General features: G+C 34.7%; 1 protein-coding gene across 4 annotated transcripts; it reads right to left on the bottom strand.

The window, feature by feature from the left end:
- Positions 1–7485: 7485 nt before the first annotated feature.
- On the bottom strand, positions 7486–16408 carry LOC149556736 (ABC transporter C family member 10-like). Of its 4 annotated transcripts, none has more exons than XR_016364766.1 (14): positions 16286–16408; positions 15808–15971; positions 13337–15429; positions 12937–13257; positions 12697–12783; positions 11901–12506; positions 11625–11789; positions 11184–11478; positions 10860–11074; positions 10423–10733; positions 10266–10329; positions 8382–8621; positions 8085–8239; positions 7486–7918 (listed from the first exon to the last, which is right to left on the bottom strand). XR_016364766.1 is itself a non-coding variant. In XM_089831240.1 (14 exons), the coding sequence occupies exons 2-13, from the start codon at positions 15824–15826 to the stop codon at positions 8112–8114; spliced, it is 4539 nt and encodes a 1512-aa protein (XP_089687366.1). In that variant the 5' UTR covers positions 15827–15971; positions 16286–16408; the 3' UTR covers positions 7486–7918; positions 8085–8111. The 4 variants fall into 4 exon arrangements, 2 of the variants coding, with proteins under 2 accessions (XP_089687366.1, XP_089687367.1); XR_016364767.1 differs by having other exon boundaries at positions 7486–7801; XM_089831240.1 differs by having other exon boundaries at positions 10423–10728.
- Between the last annotated feature and the right edge of the window lie 6827 nt (positions 16409–23235).

The raw sequence follows: 23235 nt of genomic DNA, 5'->3' as shown, positions 1-23235 counted from the left end.
CGTATTACTTTTATTATTGAATTTTTTTTTTTTCAAGGTTTAATATTTAATGTTAAAGAATATGTTAACATGATAAAAATTCATCGACCATTCATTTAGTAATTTATTGGGGTGACTAATTATTAGTGACCAATTGCTTAGCCATTTATTTGATCATTCATTTAGCCACTTATCTTTATTTAACATGTCAATTATATCTCAAGACCAAATTAGTCATTTATTTAATCATTTATACTTATAAATTGAAAAAAAAATACTAGAATTTGATCACCTTTAGTCACGTACTCACTTATTTTAACAAATTTCTACTAGTGTTTGGTCATTTTTTTGTCACTTCATGATGAATGTTCACACAAAGATAAGATCTTAATTTGATTTTTATTTATTTCTCCTTCTGTAATGTAACTCCACCACATTTGGGGTTTGAACTTCAAGGTTGTAATATGAGTTATGTTTGATCTATAAAGGCAATTTCCTTGTACATATTATGGGTTCTTCTTTGCTCACTTGCAAGAACATTATACTCTACAATTGTATTTTCTTTTTACCGTATGTTAATAAATCTTTTTTTTTCCCTTCCTTATCTCTTTCGTTAATTATCTTCAACAACTTTTTTGCCCAGTGCTGAAAGCTTCTCTTTTATTATTCTAAATTTTATGTTGTATCAAATGTGCTTATGGGTGTTGGATCATGAAAGTCGTTTCTTTTGCATCATTCTAGTAGTTTTGGTGTATGGTTTATGGGAGGGTTGAATAGAGCCATGATTGTGTAGGTCAAATTTTATTGATGATGTCTATTATAGCTAGACGTAGCAACCATGTTTCAGTTTAGTGCATCACCACATTTCCCTTTTTTTACATTCAATTTTCATATAATCCTTCTCCCTTTTCCTCAAAATTTATAATTTTGGTGCACCTTGATTGTAAGGAAGCTGACCTTCTTTGGAGATTCAACCTCAAAGCATGAGTCCCACACTTGAAATTTGTCTCCATGTTTCACAGGGTTGCTCGAGGGACAAGCCTCGAACATGGGTGCAAAGTTTTGTATTAACAATTTCCTTTATAGTTTTTTGTCTGAAACTCCTTAAGGCATATGATACCTCGAGTATTTTTAAGTTAAAGATTATGTTGTTGTTAATTTCTTGGTTTAAGACTTTGTTGATGGCTAGTTTAGTTTGTTCCTATAGTAAGCATATGATTGTCTATATGATTTCTATGATGGTGGTTAATAGTTGGTTTTAAAACTTTTACCATGTTGCTATTTGTTTTTGGTACTCTTGGTGTGCTATAAATGTATTCTTATTCTATAAGCCCTTTGACTTGACTCGATGTGTGTTATAAACATTTTGTTGCTTATAAATATAGAAACAACCATTATTTACATAAATTCTACATTTATAATTTATTTCATCTTTATGCAAATATAAACTATTATCGACATTCAATAAGAAAATGATAAATTTCGTTCTATTTATAAATTTAATTTATATTATTATACTTCCATTTTTATTCTTATTTTATTTCATATCACATACAATTTATATAATATTTATTTAAATTATATATTCCAACTCTTAACTGCAAGATTTAAAATAATAATAATAATCATCACTGTAATCAACTAAAACAATATCTTTGATAAAAAAAAATTGACACCACAATACAAATTATAACTATTTTAAAATGACAAATAATTCTTGTACAAGCGTGGACAGTGTCTAGACTTCACTGTTTGGAAGTCGGTATCCAGCAAACTAAAACTTATCCAGCAAACTAAAACTTGAAATTTTCAAGTCCAGTGAAACAAAACAAAAACCAGGTGTACTCCTTTGGCAAGATAAGTGTCTTAGTTTGGATCTGTGATTAAGGATTTATTTTGGAATGTGACCAGGGTCGAATTTGAGGATATTACATCTAACAACTTTTGGATGGGCTCATCATCAACTTACGAAAAAAAAAAATCAAATTACTTAAGTCGATTTATTAGTGGGAAGGGTGTCCCATAGACTATGCTTAGCTTTATGGATGTTAAAATTTCATCCATCCATCTATCGAAACGGACAGATGACCATTTTGCAGTGACGGAGAAGCCATTTGAAAAAATCCTACCCCGTGCAATCTCTGGGGATGCCCTCCACAACATTAATTAAATTCCAAGAAACCTAAAATTTTACGAGTGAACTGTTTTCATATGAGCGGCATGATTTCTAGGTAAGAAGATATTGCAACCAATTCGGTTATTATGCTAAATTTTAGGCCATGTATTACGTTCTGGAGATTTTATTTACAGGAATACTGTGAAGAGCTCTGTACGAGTGTGTTTTTTAATGTTTCTAGTTTTTTGGTGAAAACTTGAACATTGTTTTTGTTCAATCATAAATAATGTTTGTTTCAAAATGGTATGATAGTCAATACAAGAGCTCCGAACATCTGTAATTTAATTCAAAAGAAATGTTGGTCAAATGATAAACACTGTTTATAAAGTGAACTAAGAATCCAAAAACACGTGAAGGGTCCTATAAGCAAATCCGAACTGATAAGTAAAATGGTGAACAGTTGCAAGCCGCGTTTCCAGAGCCCATGAAATGAGAACTAATAGAAAAGTAATCTTGAATGACTTAATGCCTGAATCACCTTATCTTGCAGGCCTTCACCCTTGCGCTCTGTAACTCTAGAATAATTGGAACAGAAATATGAGAAGGAAGAGAAACACATTGTGAAAGTTGTTCAAATTGTTTTACTCCTCTTACTCTCATTCATTTGGGTTCACCTTAATTCTCTTAACTACAGTTGAGAAGGTAAAACTCAAGTCTTACGTCTCTCAAGAATGTGCACTCTTCAATGTATCCATTTCAAAGTCATTCATGAAATGTGATTCAAGTAATATAAGCCACCACCGAAGAGAAAGTTAATGGTAATTCTAGAAACTTTTCTTTGGGAATATTGTCAATTTCAGAAAGTATTGTTGGTCCTATGGGGCAGATTGCCTCCTTTTCTACCCACACCATATGTTTGATGTGATATGAACCCTTTGCTGCTTCCATTCCACACATCATGTACTTTTGCTAGGTGCTTTACTTTTGCTTTCACAAGGGGTATGGTAGTTTGGCAACGTCGAAACAGCAACCTAAAATGCATATCTTACCAAGGGGGATGCTCAGTATTTTTTTCAAACTCTTCTTTATTTTTTTACATTTTACTTTTCTGTATAGCCACTACATGGTAGTTCTGATTCTCTTTAGTGTTGAGGGTTGTGCACTTCTCAACCACAGTACATGTTTTGGTGCAAACACTCATTATTTGTTCTCTCTTTACCCTTGAAGTTTGGCAATGTCTATGTAGGAGCCAAAATGCACTTGATTAGACAATTTGTTTCTATTTATTAATTAAATTAAAAATCACATTACGAATGTTTTGTGATTTTTTATTTTTTTAAATATATACAAACAAATAGTCTAATATAGTGTGTTTTGGCCCCTTTATAGCTATTTCGTTGGAGTTTTTTGTCATATGTTTTAGAAAAAAAATCAATGTACCACAAGGATGAGTTCCACACCCCCCAAAGATCTCCTATTTCCAAGGTGGGCATGTCTCCATGTTTGGAACATTTTGAGGACATAGGGACAACCCCTTGTCGACTTGTCACCACTACTAAGATTCGGGGGACAGTGGTGGTGATGATAGGTCACTAAGCCAAAAACAATAAATATCTTGTGAAAATGGGATCCTTGCCTTCATGACAATCTCAAGAATATGATATATATGCATGAAATATAACATTTCACATTTCAATAAGCCAACAGTGGAGGTGCAATGGTGAATTTGAAAACGCTTGCATGCACTCGCGCACAGGTTTTTGTTCCACCAAGTGCTAGTGTGGCTATTGACGGGGCTTCCTCTAGCAGGCCTTTGTCATGTTTCAGGACTCCAAAGATATGGAGTTATGTGGTGCCAATCGCTTGGTCTCTCTTGCAGAGGGGGGAGTTCGTATTTGCTCTTCTTCGTTTGCAACTCGATCCAAGTTGCCTCATTCGAGGGAAATTTTGTTGAGGTCTTGGATTTATCATTCTGTTGTAGATGAAGCTATTCTGCAAGAGGTTGTGGCTTGGAAGGAGATTGTGGTGGGGATTTTGAATGGGCCCTCTTATGCCCAATTTGTTAAGGATGGGGGTTTGAGGGTTGGTTCCAAGCTTGTCTCTATACCATTCCCTACCCGTAAATCCATTGCAATCAATTTGGATAAAGATATACTTCAGAGATTGAGCAAAGGCCTACAACCCTCGAGATGGATGTGATCATTTGTCCTTTTAGGGGCTTCTAGCCCTCTCTCAAGGAGCTTCACACTTGGATTGCCAAGCACTGGGAGTCATATCTAACTAGTGTTGTTCACATCTTTCCTATGGTGAAAGGTTTATTTATTGCAAGATTCGATAATGTGGATGATAGGAGAACCATCCTTTGTGATCATTTTTTTCACATGGGAGAACCGCTTCATGTTGATGATAAAACCTTGGCACAAGGACTTCAACCTTGCAATTGCAATCTTTCTATAAGATGCCTCTTTGGGTACGACTTCCTAACCTCTCTCTTTATCTTTGGCATGATTTTGTTCTTAAGCAAGTTGGTGAGGCTTTAGGTATTTTTTAATGCTGATTCAAAATCCTTTGACATTTTGCATTCTACCTATGCTTAGATTCTTGTGGATATTGAACTATGTAGTCCTATTGGCTCTTGGATTCAATCTTTAGATTATGAAGGTCTTCCATTTAGATGTAGGATCTACTTCAACACTGGGGATGTTGCTGCTAAGTGTGAGGCTAACAAGGTTAAGTCTAAGAAACCCTCCTTATGGTGCAAGGGTGCTTTGTTGCAACATTATACAGTGTCCAAGAAGCCCTCATTAGTGGCAGAAGTGCCCTATGAGGCTATTGTTGATCATCAGGAAGGTGATACTGTCCCTTCTCCTAATCATTTGGTTGTTGGTCTTGGTGAGGTGGATGTTGTTGCTACAAACCCTCCTACAATTGGCTTTGATCATGATGTCTCCAGAGTTTCGTTTGTTCCTATAGCTGATGATCAGAATAATGTTGTTGGCTCTTCCCAACATGAAGATGGAGAGCCCATTGTTGCTGGAAATGACTAGTGTATTGGTATTGTGGTTTCCAAGGGAAGGCCTAATGTGGTTGGCCTTGTCCTAATTGAGAATGGTGGTTTTGGTATTGCTGGTTGTGATACTGTTGGCCTTGTCATTAAAGGTGTTGTGGTTGTTGCTTTTGTCAACTCTATTGATTCCTTGGCTTGACACTCTACGCTTGCCAAGATTGAGGATGGGTAGATTATGGTTTACGGAAAACATTCAAAGAGGCTTCCATCCAACTCTTCTCCTACAACCCACAAGTTGAGGGCTAAGGGGAAATCTTAATTTTGTTGGGCGGTCAATTCATTAATGACTTATTCTTTGTTGACCACCAATCCGTGTGAGTGGGGGTTTTTATGTTGTTGGACTCCCCTTCCTTTGTTTGTGTCTTTTCTAAAAGCTTATTGAATATCTTTTGGTTTAGTTTGCAAGTTGTCTTGCTTTGCACTTGCTTTGTATGTGGGTTTTAGGGTCCCTTCAAAACCTTTCTTTTTGAATTAAAAATATTTCACATTTCAATGTGCAGTTTTCCTTTTTATACTTGAGCTATATTCCATGTACATATTGGCAAGATGTTTGAGAGTGGTTTTAGATCTCTAGGAGTAATAATGCATATTCTAGGTTTTAAAAGATTTATAAATTTTCAGACTCAATCAATTTTCAGTTACAACAAACTCCTATCAGCATTCTCTTGTTCTCATCTCCCTTGAACTCTAGATCTATTTTTCCACAGCACTCTTCCGCTATCCCTTTTCTCTCCATATTTCTATCTCTCTTCCCCTTGATCTAGACCCCTCTCTAAATCTTCACTCTCACCCCAAACCCCATTAAACTATTAAGTCTAAGCATCAGACCAAGGATGAGCCATGATCATAAAAATCTACATAATACATATCCCTTATTGCAAATCTCTGCATATCCATAGTCAAAGCCACAATAAAAGGCCCCCAAAAGGGGTGTTGCCCCTTGACCCTGAACCTCCACCCGTGAATGCAATCATTTTCATGTTTTTAAGTTTATTAATCATTGGTTTGTTACTTATAACAACAGGTACTATGCCAAAGTTCCATTTGCAATTCTTAATCTTGGTTTGCACTTTGATCCCAAATTTTCAAAACTCTGTCCACCATTGTTAATATTCAAATTTCAAATTTTCAATGCAATCATTTTCAGAATTTTTATATTTGTTAGTATAAACTTTATATAGTGTGGAAAAGTTCCATTTACAGCTCTTATTCCTTGCTCATCTTTCAATAACTATTTTTTCATGTACTTTGCGCCACCCCTTGGCTGCCACCTGCCATCTCCAAACTTAGGCCCTTGGATTCTTCTCTAAAAGTTGTCCCTTGTCAGAAAACTACGTGGAACACTGAAAAAAAAAACTTGGGGTACGCCATGCTTCCTCTTAGAAATTTTTACTAGTTTCCAACAAGTTTTTGAGAAAAGGACAGCAAAGGAAAGGGTTTCAGACTTGTTTCCAGGACAGATTTTTTTGGGAGGAATTTATTTAAGAGCGGCAACTGACAACAGTTAAAAGATATAAAAATTTCAAATATATATTATATAAGATTGATAAGGCATCTATCATATACATAATAAACCTTATTGCATAGTATTAATGTTGAATTCAGATTTCACACAAGTCAAAAAATAAGTTTTAACTGCTTTCATTATCAATGTACATGACTATTATATAGAGAGAGAAAAATCAACAGAAGAATGCAAGTTTCAATTATAAAACGAAAAAATATCTATTAACAGTGACATTAAAATCAAAATCTAAGTGCAAGTCACCACCACTGCGAGGAGTTGTTTCATCCAATGGAGCCCCCACAATCCTTCATATGTCTCCATCTCATCAACCTATGTGGCATCTTTGGGACCAATATCCAGAAAGATGGCTAGAGTATGAGAATCCAGGCTTTTTCTATCTTGGGTTTAACATCTTCAATGATGCTTCTAGTTATTGCAGTAGTTTAGTGTTATAGTTGTTTTTTAAGTTTTTTAAGTGGCATTAACCTTGTTATGCTATATTATAATTTAATGTTTCAAGTCAGTCTTAGTTATTACTGTCAAAATTACTAGGTTTAATATTGTCAACCTTGCAAATATCAAATGTTCATCATAGGCAAGTGGAAATCATTCTCAAGATCTCAACCAATTAAGTTTCAATGTTTCCTTACAATATGCATCCTTAACCAGACCAAGCCAGATTTTCTTACAATGGATTCTATTAAAATTAACTATGATAAGTGATTGGTTCTTCAAAAGTTTCAGCTCTCCGTGCCAGTGTATATAAGGGTTTACCAATCAAGCCTCTCTCATATTCAAATTTAAGTAGTGCATGTATAGCCAACATGAATATTTAAATTCTTAAATATTTATGTGAATAAACTTTCTTCAAGCAGTCAGACCTCTTTCAATCCTGGTTGGATTTGAAGTTCGGGTTTTAGGTGATTTGTCCATCTGAACTTACATTATGCAAGTAAATTTAAAATATGAGATCTCTGAACACTACTCAGAAATTCATGCCTTCAATTTGTTTTAGACCATACAAGTTTGCCATTTTTAGCAGAGATTGCATTCTATGCAAAATAAGAAGCTGAAGGAAGATGCAGATTTTGCAGCACTTTTGTCCAATATCATTGCACTTCCTGCTCAAATTCTGAAAACCAAAACAAGTACTTCAGGAAAAATATTTGAATTCACAAAATTTGGTGCCATTGGTCCAAAGTTCGAAGCATTGTCCATTATATTCTGGAACCAATGGAAAGCTGATTTGCTGCACAAAAGAGCTAATTGTAAGCCATCTTCCTAAATTGGAACAAACCTATCGTTATGGTTGTCCTTAGACAAATGGAATATACCAAAGAATCTCATCATTTATGTGAACATCAACAAAATGGTAAAGAATGATAAAATAAGTCTTGGATTTAAAACTTTTATACCAAGGAAAGATTGCATTCAAAGAGATATCATTGAATGGCCGCTGCATGATGAAAAGCTTCTGATGTGTGTGCCCAATACTCTTTCACAAGCTTTCCAAATAATGATCCTTCCCTCTCCATCAGCTTCAATGGCGTATCACACTCCACCATCTCACCTGTATGCAAAGAAATTATTATCATTCAAATTAAATAGTGGAGAACATGCCTAATTTTACCAGTCTGCTCAAGCATCCAAAGTTCAATTCAAAGCAATCCATGAAAGCAATGGAGAAATGAATAAAAAATGCCAGGGTTCACCATCATTGATCACAACCACCCTATCACTGTCCATCACAGTAGGTATTCTGTGTGCAACAGTAATTACAGTGCACTCTGCAAATTCTTCCCTAATTGTCATTTGGAGTATTGAATCTGTGGCATTGTCAATGGATGCTGTTGCTTCATCCAAGACTAGTATCCGACTCCGTCTGAGCAATGCACGCCCCAAGCAAAACAACTGTCTCTGTCCAACACTCCAGTTTCCTCCATCATCCTCCACTGCATTTTATGGATGACAGAAAATGTCAAAACATACTACTTATATACCTTAGCAGCATCTTCAATCTAGAATCTAGAATGTTGTTGATGCAGAAGCTCAAACAAATGGAATTTGCCAGTCATAGAAAGTTGCCAATACATGACCAACCCATAAATGCAGATATAATATCACTTCTTTTGACTTTGCTGTCCTAAAAAATGGTTGTTGGATCTGAAGTTCAGGAGGGGAAATAAATTTGACAGAGAAAATAGCTTAAAATAGATTCCTATTTTTGAAAGGATAAAGGGACGGTAGTTGACAACATATGAAGCGGGACATTTTAGTTTCCCATTATATTAGAAGTAAATGAGAAATTGTAAGTTTCTTGTTTGCTGCTCTTTTTCACTTCCTGCCTGATGATCTTCGATTTTTTTCTTGCAGATGACAAATATTCGCATCAATTGGTATCAGAGCTTCCAAAGATGCTCAGAGAATAGATCTAGTTAAGATGATGTGCTGGGAGGGAAGGGAGGTTGGGAGGGAAAGAGAGATAATATGTTGAGTTGCTTCCTTGAATGTAAATGTAAACATATATTTTTATAATTTTGTCATTTGTTGGTGACTGAGTTTTGAGCTCAATACTGAAAAAGTTAAAATTTTGAGGGGTGAATGAGAAATTGATTCAAGGAAGACTATTTTTATGCTTAAAAAAGCATAGATATGTACAAAGACGTATTTTAAGATGATTGAAAAAACTAAGAGAAGGGTGAAGTACCATCAAACAAATACATTGTCATAAATGAAGAAAGGATGAGAAATAATAAAGGAAGATAAAGAAGAGTAGTACGAAGACAAATGTAAAATTATGTAATGAGTTTGAAAGAATAGATTACTTAACAAGATACCATCCTAGAGACGAGAATGAGACAATGAAGTTGCATGAATCACATCATGAATAGCTGCCTACTTTACAAAACCCACAAACTATAATGGAGTATAAGATATCAAAGAGTTTTTCACAGAAGCAAAAGAAAGTGAATGAAGATGTTATAAATGTGAATCTTGAAGAATTCACAGCCAAGGACTTCATTCAAAGGTGGTTGAGAATAATAAGGAGTGTTTGTTTTCTTTCGTTGAGGGAATCTGGAGGTGTTAGTGATTTAGATTGTAATTTTTGTTAGCAAGGTACTGACATGTAGGCTTGCATTTAGAAAATATAGCATGGGTAGTGGATAACTATAAAAATGTGTCCAATTGCTAATTAAATTGTGTAATATATGATGCAATAATCTGTACTTCCAGTGGTAGTTATGTTATTAAGCTGTTTCAGTTAAACAATAGGAAAGATGGGCTGGTTCCAGATGAGGATAGTCTGTATTTAATATTCAGAAACATTAATGAATAGCTGACAATAAATAAGAAAAAGTACTATGATTTGTGTAAATGGACAATAAAGAGTGAATGGTGTGAAATTTGTACTCTCTTATGTTTCATAATGCATGAATAGAGATTATAATTTTTCAGTCAGAAGATGGTCTTATATACAAAGATTGGAGTTTTCGTGAAAGATTAAAGGTAGAAAAAGCATAGTGTAGGCTCCGCTTCAGTTTTCTATTAGATAACTCAGAGATATATTGGAAAGGACAGTTCAGTACTAAATTTACCTGGTGCATCAAGGCAACTTTCCTTTTCTCTTATAACATCTCCAAGTTGACACTTATCCAAAACCTTATCAAAGAGAACAAACATTAGATTACTTCCCATTTTCTGCTATGTATGACACAATGAAAACAGAAATAATGTCAAACAGTATTCAAGCACCTCCCAAATTTCCAAATCTGAGTGCTCAGATAATGGATCAAGGTTGAAACGAATAGTTCCACGAAAAAGAGTTGGTTCCTGAGGAATAATTCCAAGCCGTGACCTCAAATCATGAAGTCCAATGGAGGTAGTATCCAAACCATCAATGAGGATTCTACCCCCTGCAGGCTCAACCAAACGAAATATAGCACTGATGAGAGTAGTCTTTCCGCTTCCCGTTCGACCAACAACTCCAATTTTTTGCCCTCCTTCAAAAGTACAAGTAATTCCCCAAAGAACAAGAGGACTGTTTGATCTGTACCTAATCTGCACTGACATGGAATAAAATTTAGAAAAGACATCACTACATGCTCAAATTATACCCCGGGCAACAAAAAAATGTACTTTAAAAGCTATTGGCTTTATGTCATTTGATTAGGAAGCCCACTTAAAGATACCTTCAAGTCTTGCAATTCGACTTTGCCATGGGAGGGCCAATTCTCTGGTGGTCTACTAGACTTTATTATTGCAGGTGCTTCACTAGGAATGCACATGTACTGCTTAATGCGTTCTACAGATACAATATAGTTTGCCAGTGTGCATTGGTTTTGGATACTGAAAACCAGTGATATATTCATAGAGAGGCCATAAGATAGAGCCAACCCAACAAAACCTGTAACAGTTTAAATAACTAGTTAAGATCCTCTTTCTACAATACCGTATTGTTAAAACAGAGAATCTAGAAGAAGCAAGCAAACAAATTATGGTTGGTTACAATGTACCCGGATTGAAGGTGCCTGCTGGGAGTAGGACCATAGCAAGAGCAGATGAGCAAAGAACTATAGAACTTAATACCTCTAAACGTTGAATCAGCCATTCATTTGCTGCAAAACTGTAGAAAAATGGACTTGAATTTTTGTCAAGCAGATCTAAGTTCTTCTTCATAAACTGATCCTGCACCTTGAAAGCCCTGATTGTCACCGCACCTGAAATGGACTCACCAAAATGATTTGCTATGGGTGATTTTGTTGTTCCATTGAGTCTCATCAATTCTTTAGCAGAAGCAAAGTAATATTTCTGTTCCCATTAAAAAAATGAATTTTAGTTCTCTAGCAAATATTGTCACAGAAATAGTTGTTGCCTTATGGACAATACTTGGTATACTAACACACAAAATTGTGAAGTTCTTATCAAGCAGCTAAATATAACAAATAAGGATTCACCTGAAGTTGAAATGTCAAGTAAATCATTGGCACGGCAGCAAACAAAACTTGCCACGTCACAACAGCTACAACACCAAGATTACTGTAAGCATTCATAGTGGAACTCATTGTGAAGACAAAGCTGAAAGGAAGGTCAACATCAAGAATGCTCAAATCTGAAGAAACCTGGTAATTATATGCAGAAAAATAAGAACAAATCAGTATTGCAGCATACATTGAATGAGGCTTCTGTAAAAGAAAAGGAACAATTATATAGTGATAGGGCTCAAAACATACCCTGCTTAAAATTCTTCCTAATGGCGTGGCATCAAAAAATGCCATTGGTGCTTGGAATAAGGAAGTCACAAGCTCAGAAAAGAAAGACTTGGATGTTTCAAGCCCCAAGATGACTACAAAGACTGACCGAAGGAAAAGAAAAACTGAAGAAGCAAATGCAATACTTGAGTAAACAATGATTAGCATTAATTTGCTGACTTGGGGACTCTGCACCTTAGCAGCCATCCAAGTATTTCCCAAGATCTGTCCTGTCAAAAATAGAAGATGAGAAAGACCAGCAATGGAACAATACAAAAAACCTCTGTTCTGTTTCAAGTAGTCAACATATGGTTTCAGACCAGTATCTCCCATTTCCTTTTCTTCCTTTTGAACTAGTTGGTCCAGTTTGGGTACTCTACATGATTTATCTTGTTGCTTTTGGGGCATGACCTTTTGAATTTCTCTTTCTTGGCTCGCAGGTTTGTCTTTTGAGGGCGGTATTGTAACAGCTGATTTTTTAGAACCCATTGTGTCGTTATGTGCATTCACAAGCTCTTGGAATGCCTCACTTGAGGCTATTAACTCTTTATAACTCCCAGTTATTTGAACCTCCCCATCGGACATCAACTGCAATAAAATGTGGCCTTATTGTTAGATTTGAATGTTAAGTTGCAGAAATTTCTACTATTAAATAATTCTTATAAATTATAGGAATAAAATTTGGTGGCAGTAAGTTAAGAGCATCCTGATGCAACTCCCTTAAGCAGTACATATATAGTCAGGCAGCTCTTGCAAGACCAGACAAGTTTACACTAACCATTATAGTATCAAATGCTGGCAGGAAATCAACTTGATGTGTTACAAGGATCACCGTCTTTTGGGAAAGTGCCTCCATTATGTACTCCTACACATCAGAATCTACAATCGTTATGAACCCAAAGGAAGCAAGAAAACCACAACCTGGAAATGTGCTGGAGATAAAATTGTTCCATCTGCAGAATATATCAGGAGGTTTTACCCTAAAGAAAATAAATAAAATTGAGCATCATTTATGAACCTTGAACAGGCTAGTAGCAGTATGGGCATCAACAGCGCTGAAAGGGTCATCCAAAAGATAAATATCGGCATCCTGGTATAAAGCACGAGCAAGTTGTATACGTTGTTTCTGACCACCACTCAGATTGACACCTCGTTCTCCAATTTCAGTTAGATCACCAAAGGGAAGATTCATCAGGTCTTTCTCGAGTGAGGCCTTTTGGATCACCTCTTTATATTTCTGCTTGTACATTGCATTTCCAAATAATATGTTGTCCCTCACAGTTCCACTTTGAATCCATGCAGTCTGAGAAACATATGCAAGAGTGCCACAGACTTGCAACTGCAGAAGAACCAGATCAGAGAAGTGCATCATAAATAGGTTGCTATTAAGGGAATAGAATATGCAAATGGATACTCACTTTGCCCCTCAGCTTTGGTACCTCCCCAAGAATCGCAGCTAAAAGAGTTGATTTTCCAGATCCAACTTCTCCACATACTGCAACTTTTTGACCATGTTTAACCTCAATATTAATATTTCTCAATGTGAGTTTTAATGAATTGGTATCCCAGCTGAATGTTGCTGATTTGACAAAGATAGAGTGTTCAGACCATTGTTGAGTTCCACACTCAACAGCCCTATCTGTCAACTCGTCGCTTTCTAGAAAGTTAATGACACGCCCCAAGGAGACCTTCGCTTGAATGATAACAGCAATGACGTCAGGAATTACTCTAATAGGTTCTTGAACCAATCGCAAAGTGGCTAGAAATGTGAAAACATTTTTGGGAGTTAGAGGGATTCCAAGAAAATAGCATGTTGCAAATGTTGCAGTTGAAACCAGAATAGGAGATGACCAAAACAATATTGAATTGTAGGCCTTCCGAAACTGAACTGCTGATAGCCATTTGTACTCTACCTTGCGCAACTTTTCAATACCAGATTTGAAATGTTCCTCCCATGCATGCAATTTCAGTACCTTCATGTGGACAAGAGCTTCTGTGACAGCCCTTAACCGCTCATCTTGGGCTGACATTAGTTCTGTCTGGAATTTATGCTGCAATTTTGCCAATGGAGAATTACAAATCATGGTTAGGATGACAACTACCAACGCTGCTAGTGTGGCCCATCCAATTGCTTGGGAAAGGATACTTAAAGCAAATACAAGCTGGAGAACTGTTGTCCAAGTCAGATGAAGCCAGAAGGGAAATTCACCTATACGATAAGCATCTACAGACATATAATTCATGATCTCTCCTGCTCCATGGACCTGTTTAGCTTCATTGGACAGTTTCAATTGTTTCTCATAGATTGCTGAAATTAATGAGGAGCGCATCTGGAGACCAACTCTTCTGGTGCCAAAATACCATTGCCTTTGAGATAGGGACTCTAGGAGCTTGGCTAGAAATAGAGCTCCAACCAAAGTATAGCCTTGGTATTTGAATGATTCACTGTCTTGTGAAAATCCAATAAATGCATTTAAAACAAGTGGTCCACAAGATAGAGTGGCTATTTTGACAAAAGCATAGATTCCAGTCCTTACCAGATTTTTCCAATGACAGCGAGCCAGAGCCCAGAAAACAGACGGATTGGCAGATGGGTCTTTTTGCTTTTGCCTAGCTAGCTCTTCAGTAAATTTCAAGTAACAGTTCTCCGCTTGATCTTCCTCACAAACTTGAGGCAGATCATTTTCTTCAAGAGGTCTTTTTCTACCTTTAGACAAAAGAGAATTCACCCACCAAAACGTCATCCTCCCAAAGATCCCTGCTTTGGCAAATGGAGTTACTTCTGGATTTGAAATCTTTAGCAACGGATCACCCTGGGCCTGATCAGAATCCAAAGACACATTTTGCTTATGCCCATTTAGAATGGGTTCCGACAGAAGACTACCCCCTGAATTTATCAAATCCTCTTTTGAAAGACAGATGAGCATCAAACAACTTGCTAACCATGAAATTAAAGCAAAAAAAAGTTGAGTTGAAGATTGTCCGGAACTGATAAAACTGAACCCAGCAGAAACAAAATCCAATGTTTCTAACAAAAAAGTGATTATCGACCAAACACGAAAAAAATTTCTTACAGTCTCCGTCCACCGAAGTGTTACTGACAAAGCAAGCATAAGCCATGCTAAACCTTGCACTAAAAGGACCAGCAATTGGTGCAGGGGAGTTATGGAAGTCCCCTTCCATATGTTCTTGTACCAAATGACAAACCCCGATCCCAAATTTACTATACCCAAAATGACATTAATTGTTACAATGGATGTTTGGAAATGTGTTCGAGGCCTCGCATTTCTGAGAATAGTTGTCTGCCTAAACCATTTGAGAAGCAAAATAATTCCAAATGTTAGCAAGAATAACAAATGTGTGATCAAAATTAAAACATTTTTGCTGCATGAAGGCAATCGGAAGTTTTGGGGAAACTGAGTGTTGAAAGATAGTGGTAAGCGGCAGGTCTCTCCACAGTCTGCACTATAAGGTAGCGAGTTTAACTCTCCGCAAAAATTGATCCAGAGATCTGTCGCAAACAAATGAACTCATTTCAATGCAAGTTAAAGCGAGAATTTATACAGTCGAAGAAGTTCGTGATAAATTTAAAATAACAAATGATCAAAACTTAAATATCACCCTTTATAAGCCAGGAGGCCTGAATGACGTCCAATACATATGCATTAAGCTTAAACTCAATAAACCAAATTTTGAAGTTTAGTGTTCGTGTGCATCAAGGTGCTCACTGATGCAAAAATATTTGGAAAGTTTTAGACCTTAACGTGGATGATATCGATACTTTTAATTTTCTCGTACATGTGTTCAATGAAAATCTTTTGCATATATTTTTTTGGAAAAATGAGAAGAAATCTACCAAAATCTACAAATGCAAGAATTATGAGCTTACCATTGAAAGTCATCACCATTCTTTCACAAAATAGGTCCCCTGCTTCTCCGCTTCCCAAATGTATTTGAAGGAAGAGACGTCTCAAAACATATCATCAGGCACTGAAAAAATGTAACATTTTAATTTGTACAGTGCACGGACTTCATCATATCGTATCAATTCATCTGCAAATTGATCATGCAAGGATTCAAATCAGTTCTCGAGAATGCAAGGATACTAATCATTTGCATGTAACAAATGCTGAAAATATTCCAAACATGTCCCAAAATCTCTGTAATTAAAACCAGCCTAGACGAGTGAGATTCTATGTAAGCACGGATCCAAACTCATTGAAAACATCTCTGGAATGCAATATATGAAAGGAGACAATAACAAAAATAATCCATGCAATATTTCTAAACTCTCAAATCATTCCTGAAAAAACAGAGCTTTTGTTTATTCAACTTCAAAAATTTGAGATTAAGGTGACACGCATTACTGGTAATTGTGGGGTAGGCTGATTAAAAACACAGAAAAACAAATCTTCAGGAAGGTCATAAATTTTTCATTGGTCAAAAAGTAGCAAATTCTGGGGCGAGAGGAGCTCAAGTTGAAGCGAAACTCTGTAGACAGAATGTGGAAAAAATCGTCAGCCATGACGTGCTACCCACACACGGGACTTTGGGATATGTAAAAAGATTGATAAAGACATAGGGAAAGTTTAAGTAGACCCGTGGCTATTCAGCAAATCTAAATAGGGAGAGGCCCCCTACTTTAAGTTGAACTATTTTCAATAGTTTTGATAGAGTTGTTCACTTATACCTACACTTAGGGTTCGTTTGGTTGCTGGCATAGGAATTGAAAAGTAGAATAGAAAAATGGAATTGGAATGAAATTAAATTTTATTTTATTTTATTAAAAATAGATTGGGAATAATAATGGCTATTCTAGTTTCAACTTTTTTTGGCATAGACATATGCTCATTTTATGGGCAAAATTGGAATATGCCTTCCAATTCCCAATTCTCACTGAGCGTACCAAACAACAAATATAAAATATATTCTAATTTTCTCTTCCTATTCCAATCTTATTCCAACAACCAAACAGGCCCTTATTGACTAAATCTCCCTTCTTCTTTTTTGACAACATTGTACCAATACTTGTGACTTTCTACACTTATTGACTTAATGTCCAGTTTCCAATTTTTTTGACAACATTGTAACAATACTTGTGACTTTCTACACTTATTGACTTAATGTCCAGTTTCCAATTTTTTTGACAACATTGTACCAATACTTGTGACTTTCTACACTTATTGACTTAATGTCCAGTTTCCAATTTTTTTGACAACATTGTACCAATACTTGTGACTTTCTACACTTATTGACTTAATGTCCAGTTTCCAATTTTTTTGACAACATTGTACCAATCTTGTGATTTTAAAGTACAATGCTAACTACCCAAAATTGAATAAAATGCACCCTTAGTTATAAAAACTAGCCACTGATGTGATGCCACATCAGCTATTCAACCATGGCTACCCTTTATGCACAACCATTGGTCTCACTTTTTTTTGGGTTGTTTTAGACAACTTGGCAAAAAGCATGCTAATGTGGCATCATAACGAATGACGGGGACTTGAAGCCTTAGTTATAAGTAGGCAACTCGCCAAGTAAGTTACTGTAAAAAATTGTGAGTGATTTAAAAATTTTATGTAAGGTTTTGATAAGCGTGAAGTTAGGGTGTTCAAGGACTGGGTCCTCTCCCCTATTCCTTGTGAATTATATAAGGAAAGTTTGAAAAAAAAAACTTATAGTCTATGTTCATCAAAAAATTGTATTACTTAAACATTTTATGGTGTTTAATTTAGGAGGGTTGTTATAATATTTATTATCAAGATTTTTTTTGTAATGAAAAGTTTATAAGATAAACTATTTATGAGGGTTTTGTAAATGAAGTACCAACTTAAATAGGTTTAACTATGGAAGTGTCTTATTCATTCTTTGAAGATACAGATTCTACTATTCTTGTGATTCATCTTAGATTCAAATAAGATGAGATATTAGACTATTATTATTATTATATTATATATTATGTTTTTTTTTAATATATTTATATATTTAATGATATATTTATTTATATTTTCTCTATGATTTTCAAACGTTTAACTTGGTTAATCTTGTGGCATTTATATATGTTGTTGTAATAGAGAATGTTGGAGCCTTGCATTTACTAAGACTTGGTCTAGAGTGGGCTTGTTGAGAATCTGTCAACTTCAAATTAAATCAAAAGAAAAGTTGATGTAGTGCAAGGCTGGATGTAGCTCCCTTGGAGGTGACCTAGTAAGAAACCGCACAGTGGTAAATGAGCAAGAACATAGATATCTAGATTTGATAACAACACTTATTCTTATAATTTAATCATAAGATTTACATCCAACATGTCAGGTTGTAAGGCCTTCTTGATTACAACCATTACAAAGAAGGAAATACAACTCAATCCTCATATGCAAAGATCCAACTCCTAGCTATCATCCCTCAAGATGCTCCTAGCTACTCTATCCTAACAACTAATGACTCTAGACATCTCAAGTATCTATACTTATACCTAACAAGCCACAAGTCGACCTAGTAGATTACATTAAATAAACACTCAAGCCACAAGTTGACCTGACATATTAAATCAAATAAACACTTAGGACATGCCCAAAGTTTACAATCATAACTAACTCATAACATAAAATAACATAATGCGGCCTTAGATATAGGCCCACCCACCATCCAACGATCCAAATCTAAGATCGCATGAGCTAACTCCCACAGATCGAAGCTCGCAGAATAAATCTCTAAAGTCTTCCCAAGAAATGAAGAATGCATTATCAACAACCACCAAAAGAGCTCTAACTCCAATATGATCAATCCAAAAGCTATACAAACATAGGACAAGGTCCACAGATATGCCTTAAACATAACCCTAAGCTTGCAGAACATAAGGTCCACAAAATCCAAGCTCGATGCTCCTACATCAGACTCTCGGGGTAAATAGAAATGTGTGTCCCACACTTTGATGCCAAAAGAAGTATCTTGGGCCAACTTCATCTTCACCAAAGGCCTCCAATCCATCAAGGACAAGAGAAATTTTTTGAAAGTCCAACATCTTTATTTCATCCATTCAAACATCAAAATATTATGAATCTTAACAACCCAATCAACATGTTTGCGCATAGGAACAAACTGAACAACATATTGCTCCACAAATTATTATCACAATTAGTAATAATATAATCCTCACATGCAAAATCCATGTTAAGACCATCATTAAAATCCAAAACCAAATCAGAATCAACATGTAAATCCAAGTCCACAACAATAGCAACATATAAATCCTCAACCATATCGACAAGAAGTAAATCCATATCAACAACAACATGATAATCCAAAATAGTAGCAATATGTAGATCATAAACCACATCAGCAATAACTGAATCCACATTAGTAGCATGTAAGTCCAACTCCACATTAGTAGCAACATTTATATCATCAACATGTAGATCCATGTCCATATCAACAACAATAGAATACCCAACCCTATAAGCAACAACATGTGAATCCAAAACCATATTTGCATAGTAACAATATATGATTCCTCATCAATGCAAGTGAAACTCTCATAATCAATGATCTCATTTTCCACAATAAGATGCTCTACAATTTCCATGTCAAAATGTCCATCTTCTCATGAAAACCAACCCATACCTCATCAACTTCAGTGAAGTCAACCTTTACCTCTTCCTCATCAGCAAAGTGTCATCTTCTTTGAATACTCCTTCTAACTGACTAGACAACTCTCCCTCTAATTAGTAGATGCCAACTCAAACAAAAGCTCATCATCTCTTCAATCCTCTAATTGAATTTTGCCCAAAACCCAATTTTTCCATTAGGTTCCTCTCAAAGTGCATCTGATTGCAAAACTCTAGTTACCTCACACTTGTGGATCTACTTTCCATCTTTGTAACCTACCTCAATTTGGCAATATGTTCACCCAAGAAAAACTTCATCTTCTCACATCAACGTTTCACAACCAAAATGATCCATCTACGAGTCCTCTACAATTGCAAGCTAAAACCACAATCTATCACCTCACAACAAAGAGACCTAGGGCTTCATAGTCATTCAATTGACCACACAACTAGCAGAAGATCAGATTCTACTTTGATACCATTTGATACCATGCAAGGTCAGGTGTAGCTCTCTTGGAGGTGACCTATCCCCTAGCAAGTAACCATAAAATGGTAAATGAACAACAACATTGATATTTAGATCTAAAACAACACTTATTCTCATAATATAATCATAAGATTTACATCCTGCATGTCGGGTTGTAAGGTCATCTTGGTTACAACCATAACAAAGAAGAATAAAATTCAATCCTCATATGAAAAGATTCAAATCCTAGCTATCATCCCTCAAGATGCTCCTAGCTACTCTATCCTAACAACTAATGACTCTAGAAATCTTAACTCTATACTTATAACTAGCAAGACACAAGTCAACTTGGCAGATTAAATTAAATAAAAACATAGGGCATGCCCCGAGTTTACAATCATAACTAACTCATAAGATAAAATAATATTATGTAGCCTTACACATAGGCCCACACACCATCCAATGATCTAGATCTAAGATTGCATAAGCTAACTCCCATGGATTGAAGCTCATGGAATCAATCCCCAAAGTCTACCCAAGAAATGAAGAACACATTACTAGCAGCCACCTAAAGAGATCTAACTCCACCACCTTCAAACCAAATGTTATGCAAACATAAGACAAGGTCCACATATATGCCTCGAACATAACCCTAAGCTCACAGAACATAGGGTCCACAAAATCTAATCTTGATGCTCTTGCATAAAAAATAATGTATTTGTGCAAACATTCAAAATTTTATGATTAAATTAGGGATTAGTTACAATTTTTATAATTTCACTTAGGTTTGGGACTATTATAACATTAGTTAGTTGGTTTGAAGTGTGAGACATGTTTTCAAGTCAATTTAGATTGACAAATTTACAATGAAAGTTTATTTGATAATCAAATTAGAATTAATTCTTAAGTGTGAAATGTTGATAAAATAAATGTACGATCCAATAGAGAAAGAAATTGGCAATGAATATTCACATAAGTTGTGAAAATCTCGTAGCATTTTATTTCTTTATTATTCTTATTTTATTTTAGTCTCTTAAAATAAAATAAAAAATTATATATTTCCATTTAATTTTTTTGAAAAATCTAAAATCACACACACACACATATAACAAATTAGTTCCAACATATTTAATTATATAATTTTTATTATGAAAATCTTCTCGATGAAGAACATTATATCTTTTTTATTATATTCATAATAAATATATTATTGTGCTTGCATTTCTTATGGATGTAGTCAAATTGGTAACTTACACAATTGTCTCATTTATAGATAAACATATAGATGAAAAAATTACACAACATTATTTTATATATTTTAAACTTTTATATTGAAGAATTGTCTTTTATGACAAGGAATAACTTAGTGTGATGATCAATGATCAAGTATAGTCTTGAAATTTGTAAAATAGTAAAAATGCTCTTAGACCATTCTTTTTTTGAACTTTTATTTATTTATTTTTATGAAGAGTTTATATCATTCATAAGACCTTAGGAGCACTAGCCTTATCCCTTTGTCTAAGCATGGTGTCCAATCAGGCTTTGGGATCTATTTTTGACAAGTGAGAGATATTATTATATCAAATAAAAATTGGTATACCATTAATTACAGTATTTTCTTAAAAATAATAACTCTTACTTTTTTAGGACTACATATTTGGGCAACTGAAAAAAGTGGGGGGATAGAAATTGTCCCATCATAATAGCCTTTTTGTTTGGGGTCTCTTGTCACCCATCTAAAATCTTTTAATTTTTATCAATTGATATTTATTTTTAATTTTTCAAAATTTTACTTAAATGAAGTGCATCTACAAAGTTATTTTAGCCACCAAGAGAGAATAGGCTAAATTAAAAAAATTATCTTACTACTAGCTTCCACAAATTTTATTAAATTATGGGATCACTAGCTTCAAAATAATCATAAAAAATCTCCACCTCAACTTTATAATATGTAAGATATTTGAATTATAAAAAGACTAAATTTTTAAAGCTCCCAAAGCTTGAAAGATTTGAGATTTTCTTCTCTAGTCTTCTTAGAAAGTTACTCAAGAGAAAGTAAAAGATGTGACAAATCTGACTATTTGCTTTGCTTTGGAGAATTTATGACAAACTTAAATAAATTGTTAGAGATTCTCTAGTGGTCTCATCAAAACTCCAACTAGTGATAAAACATAGTAAAATTATTTTTTCCTTACAACATGATTTTAAAAAGATTTACTTGTCAATTATGGAAATATAATGATCTTAGGAAATCAAATAGGCTAGGAAAGGATAACTCTTCTCTAGGTAGTTTAGTCATGTCAACCAAGGAAAATAATCATTTTTTTAGGTCTATCTTGGGTCCCATTAAGCATGTAAGTTTTGGTTCCTATTGTTACAACACAACACTTAAATAAGTTAGATGAATGTTGGATCAATCAAATAATTCAATGAAATAAACATGATTAATCAAATAAGATGACCTATTGCCTCCTCTCTAATGCGAGTATGAATGCTCTCATATTTTTAAAGCATTTTTAGTGACTATAGACACTACGAGAATGAAGAATTTAATATGAATGCATTTTTAAAAAAAATTATTGTATTTTTGATGCAATAATAATGATAAATTAATCTAAATGAGCAATAAATGATCTAATATGCAAGATTAATCTAAATGGACTCTATAAATAAATTTCTTCAAAAGTGATGCATGATATCTCAAGAGTAAATTCTGTTGACAATTGGCTATATGCAGTGATGTAATTATTGTCATTAATGACAACACGTGATGTACATACTTCTGGTAAACCTCGAAAATAAAGATACTTGGCTTTTGGTACTCAGAAAATTCTCTAAGTATGAAATTGGTTTACAGTAGTGCATTATTTTATATGTAAAATGTTTTTGACGTCATATTATGACTAGCAAAGTTAGATGGAGATAGTATACATGTTAATGATGATGTCTATAACCTCAGACATCATTATAGACAATACAGAAAAGAGATATTCACATTTTACTAGTGAAACATAACAATAAAATTAAAGGTAAAGGAATTATTTTGTTTACAAAATAATTACTTGACCAATTAGGTCTGACATTCTAGATGTTTACTTTAAGCTGGAAAAGTATATTATGGTCTTAGCCAACCTAGCAACAATTTGTGAAAAGTCATGGTATTTATGCAAAGTACATCTTGTGAAAAGAAGTGTGCAATTGTATTGTAATAAGTGATATGCAAACTTTCAGTGAAGCAATATAT

Source organism: Cupressus sempervirens, chromosome 5, assembly GCF_028749045.1.
Source record: "Cupressus sempervirens isolate cs-2001-9-10 chromosome 5, ASM2874904v1, whole genome shotgun sequence".
Taxonomy (NCBI): Eukaryota; Viridiplantae; Streptophyta; class Pinopsida; order Cupressales; family Cupressaceae; genus Cupressus; species Cupressus sempervirens.
This window is presented reverse-complemented; position numbering and strand designations above follow the sequence as displayed.

Coding starts and splice junctions, on each gene's coding strand:
- LOC149556736 (XM_089831240.1), bottom strand. Junction 12,784..12,936: donor CTGCTACTAGCCTGTTCAAG/GTTCATAAATGA, acceptor TCTGATGTGTAG/GAGTACATAATGGAGGCACT. Junction 11,075..11,183: donor AGCAGGCACCTTCAATCCGG/GTACATTGTAAC, acceptor AAACTGTTACAG/GTTTTGTTGGGTTGGCTCTA.